This window comes from Myotis davidii, unplaced genomic scaffold (genome assembly GCF_000327345.1).
Source record: "Myotis davidii unplaced genomic scaffold, ASM32734v1 scaffold37, whole genome shotgun sequence".
In the NCBI taxonomy this organism is placed as follows: Eukaryota; Metazoa; Chordata; class Mammalia; order Chiroptera; family Vespertilionidae; genus Myotis; species Myotis davidii.
In genome coordinates, this window is record NW_006289395.1 from 5,164,640 (window position 1) to 5,169,460 (window position 4,821).

Genomic DNA, 4,821 nt, shown 5'->3' on the forward strand with positions numbered 1-4,821 from the left:
CACTCATTTATGGCCCAGTGATGGCAAACCTTTTGAGCTCAGCGTGTCAGCATTTTGAAAAACCCTAACTTAACTCTGGTGCCGTCACATAAAGAAATTTTTTGATATTTGCAACCACAGTAAAACAAAGACTTATATTTTTGATATTTATTTTATATATTTAAATGCCATTTAACAAAGAAAAATCAACCAAAAAATGAGTTTGTGTGTCACAGGTTTGCCATCGCTGCCCTAAAGGAAGCATGGGCGTGGGGCAGGGTCCTGTGCTGGACAAGCACTCGGCCCCGGATTCCTGCCCACACTCCATGCCCTGACCCTGTGCCCTGTGTGGACGCTCGGATGAGCACCAAGCTGTTAGTGCCTCTACTCACCCATCTGGACCAGAGCCTCGCAGGGCATGGTGTCCCCGGAGTAGACCAGCTTCCAGCCGGACGTGTGGACCAGCGCACAGCCATAAGCATGCTTGCAGTGCCGGACCTGGCAGACCTGAAACTGGAGGGCAGGGCATGGCTGCAGTGGTGCCCCCCATCGCCAGACGCCCCCCGCCCCCTGCGGCCGCCCCGTACCTCCTCCAGATCACAGGCTCTCAGCAGTGAGCCAATCCAGCTCTCAAGTGTGGGACTGGAGACCTCAGCTCCTTTCTGAAGGCATTTGGCAGGGATCACACTGTGAGAAAGAAAACATTAAAACTAATTTAACTTGAATCAAAGGTTAAGAATTTGGGAAACCCCACAATCATTGTAAAGAAACACAATTTAAATCACAGTCAGTGAGACTGAGAAAGGTCGTCAATTAGAACAAACCAAACCCCAGGCCACTGAGAAACCTACCGGGTGAGCTGCCCACAGCGAAGGCATTGCAGGCCCTGCCCAAGCGGCCATGGCTGGGCCCAGGCAGACGGACTCCTTCCCACGAGGTGGGGATAGGGCCAACTCCCACCATGCATCCCCTGGCGGGGCAGTCTCTGCGCTCACAACTCGGGCATGTGGCCCTGCAACTGTTTTACCAAGAGGTGTTGGCAAAAGTCTAGAAACTAGAACGTAGCTGAAATGAGGCTGCGAGGAAACGCAGCCAAGAAGACAGACATCTAAGTGAAGCCAGCTAGTGGTTTTGCCCTGAGTCAAAGCTTTCTCCCTGCTTCTGCCACTGGGCCACGTCAGGGGAAGGTTGCGGGGTATCCTGACCTGCCCCGGGTCAGCCCTGAGCTGTGGAGGGGAGGCGACAGCCTCGGGGCGGGCTGCAGGGAGCTCACCTGACGTGGTGCAGGAGCAGCTGGCACTGGTTGTGGTACTGCTGGAGCCAGGCCCGGAGCTGGGTTGGGGCAACCACCAGCAAAGGATAGAAGGGCTTTCCGAGCGATGCCTGGAACAACAAAGTCAGAGCTCAACCAAAGGCAGGCATCGCAGGAGGCCTGGGTGTAACCCCAGCAAACCCAAAGTGGCAATAGGTCAAGCGCTGCACTCACCAAAGCGCGTTCTCTCTGCAGCAAGATATTTAACAAGCCCTGGAAGGGGAAAGGAGATGCAGGTGAGATGAGACACCAGCAGCCTCGGCCCGGGTTGGGATCCTCGCCCTCTACTGGCCACCAGCCTCTAACACTGCTGTCGCTGGGAGCCAGCACATGCTGACCCAAGACAGAGCAGTGGCTGGAGACCCAGCTGCCCCAGGAGGCCAAGCCCCGCCCCTCTGGCTGCAGTTTCCTCCGCAGGCATGTGGGAAGGCAGACCCCTACTGGAACATGACAGCAGGCGAACAGACCAGCATCCTTATGGGCAGAATTACTGAGCTGGGTTGTGTGAACGACTGTTACCTCGCAAGAGGCGAAGAGCCAGGGCAGTGGGCAAGTTTGGGATGGAGGAGAGCAAGCCCACAGCTGCCTCAGGTGGGGCCCTGGGGTCCGGCCCAGCACTCACCGTGTGGTGATCCGCATGCAGGTGGGACACGAACACAGCAGCAAGGCTGCCCAAGACCCTGTCCACCTCATCGCCGTAGTGACGACACAGCTGCCCAAACGTACCTTCCCCACAGTCCAGCAGCAGGGACTTGTCGGAGCTACAGAGAAAGAAGCGAGACGTCATGGCTGAGAAGAGGCCTGTCACGGCTCAGAGGCCTGTGACCTCAGAGAAGAGCCAAGCAGCGAATGCACTCTATCTCCCATAACCTCGCGTCTGCTTCTCTGAGGACCCTGTACAAACAGGAACGCAACTGTAATGTCCATCCTCCTTATATAGAACTATCCACGGAACCCTGCAGCCCTTTAATGAATGTAGGAAGTGTCCTAGCCAGATAGCTCAGTGGATTGGAGCGTCGTCCTGTGAATCAAAGGTTGTGGGTTTGATTCCCAGTCCAGGCACAGACCTAGGTTGTGGGTTGAATCCCTAGTTGGGGTGCATACAAGAGGTAACCAATCAATATTTCTCTCTTACATCGCTGTTTCTCTCTTTCTCTAAAATCAATAAAGATATTCTCGGGTGAAAATTACTAGTAAAAGAATAAAGAATATAGAAAGTAGGATTAAAAATGGCAGCAGAGTAAGTGGATGCTGCATGGACATGCTCCCAGGAACAAGCTGGAATTACAACTAAAATACAGAAAAACTTCCTGAATAACCATTGAAAAACTCGTAGGAGAGAACCCTGATACCCAAGGACTGAAAGTGGAGACCACATAGAGGCTGGTAGGAGAGGCAGAGGCGCGGAAGGGCTGGCCGGGCGCCACAGACCACAACTGGAGTCCTGGAGAGGTATCTCAGCTGTGGGGGCTGCCACTGAGAACTCGGGGATCTAATCCCTGAGGTGGGCTCCCCAGCAGAGAGCACCAGAACTGAGGAGGGTACCCACATAACACCTGGCTGAAAAAAGCAGTGGGGTGCTGTCTGCCAGGGAGTGGCAGCTGAAGCTTCAGGCACCCTCTTAAAGGGCCAGCACACGAAATTCCCTATGGAGCCACCCACCTTGTGTACTGGCAGAGGGAGGGTGAAGTGGACTGGAGCTGTGAGAGCAGAATCCAGGACTAGGGACTTGGGGAATAGAGCTTAGAAGGCAGACACCCCAAGTTTCCTGGGCTGAGCCATTCCCTCACACAGCAGAAGACATCTTTCCCACATAGACATCTGCCTGGCCATGTTGACACACCCTATTGGAAAACACCTTGCCCTGAGGCCACATAAGAGATTAAAAGTAACAATCTGCCTCCAGGCATATATAGTCACAAACCCAAACAGACAACCAAAATGAGGAAACAAAGAAACAACCCCCAAATGAAAGAACTAGAGAATTCTCCAGAAAAAGAGATAAATGAAGCAGACATAAGAAATTTATCTAAAATAGAGTTCAGAGTAATGATGGTAAGGATGCTGAATAGCATGAAAAAAGATATAGTAACTATGGAAAAAATCCAGTCTGAAATAAAGAATGACATAACACAAATAAAGAACACATTGGAAGGAATACACAGCAGATTAGGGGAAGCTGAGGATTGAATCAGTGAATTAGAAGACAGAGCTGAAAATATCACTCAATTAGAGAACCAAAAAAAAAAAACCCCAAAAACAATTAAAAATCAGGACAGCTTAAGGGAGCTGGGGAACAACATGAAATGTAACAATATTAGAATTGCAGGTGTGCCAGAAGAAGCAGAAAGGGAGAAAGGAATAGAGGAGGTGTTTGAAAAAATAATGGCAAAAAACGTCCCTAACCTGGTAACGGAAAAAGTCACACAAGTCCAAGAGGCACAGAGAATCCCCAGCAAGAAGAACCCGAACAGGCCTATGCCAAGACACATCATAATTAAAATGCAAAAAATTAAAGACAAAGAATCTTAAAGGAAGCAAGAGAAAAGAAACTGTTATCTACAAAGGAGCTCCCATAAGGCTGACACCTGATTTCTCATCAGAAATTCTACAGGCCAGAAGGGAATGGCATGAAGTACTCAAGGTAATGGAAAGGAAGGATCTGAAACCAAGATTACTATATCCACCAAGGCTATCATTCAAAATAGTCAAATAAAGAGCTTCCCAGACAAAAGAAGGCTAAAGGAGTACATCATCACCAAGCCAGCATTGCAAGAAATGGTAAAGAGACTGCTGTAATAAGAAGAAACAGAAAAACCTAAGCATACAGAATTAAAATGGCTATAAATAAGTACCTATCAATAATAACCCTAACCATAGGATTAAATGCTCCAATCAAAAGGCATAGGGTAGCTGAATGGATAAAAAAAAACGTGACCCAACTATGTGCTGTCTACAAGAGACCCACCTTAGAACAAAAGACACACAGAGGATGAGAGTGAAGGGATGGAAAAATAATTTCCATGCAAATGGAAAAGAAAAAAAAGCTGGAGTAGCAATACTCATATCTGATGAAATAGACTCTAAAATGAAGGCCATAACAAGAGACAACAAAGGTCACTACATAATACTAAAGGGAACGATCCAACAAGAGGATATAACCCTGGTAAACATATATGCACCCAATATAGGAGCACCTAAATATATTCAAATATTTCTAGAGGACTTTAAGGGAGAGATCGACAACAACAGCATATTTCACAGACCTAGAACAAACTCTCCAAAAATTCATCTGGAATAAAAAAAAGACCCCGAATAGCCACAGAAGTCCTGAGAGAGAAGAAGAAAGCTGGAGGGATCACAATACCAAATATCAAGCTATATTACAAAGCCACTGTTCTCAAAACTGCCTGGTACTGGCATAAGAACAGACATATAGACCAATGGAACAGAATAGAGGACCAAGAAATTGACCAAAGCCATTATGCTCAATTAATATTTGACAAAGGAGGCAAGAGCATACAATGGAG

The 4,821-nt window shown here is 48.4% G+C and overlaps 1 protein-coding gene across 1 annotated transcript in view; it reads right to left on the minus strand.

The window, feature by feature from the left end:
• ELAC2 (elaC ribonuclease Z 2) overlaps positions 1-4,821 on the minus strand; it is a gene marked incomplete at its 5' end in the record, with an annotated part of 27,401 nt that overhangs the window by 2,575 nt on the left and 20,005 nt on the right. The window contains 5 exon segments of the mRNA XM_006761734.2: positions 367-492; positions 567-666; positions 1,253-1,362; positions 1,466-1,504; positions 1,914-2,052. Coding sequence (XP_006761797.2) covers positions 367-492; positions 567-666; positions 1,253-1,362; positions 1,466-1,504; positions 1,914-2,052 — 514 coding nt within the window.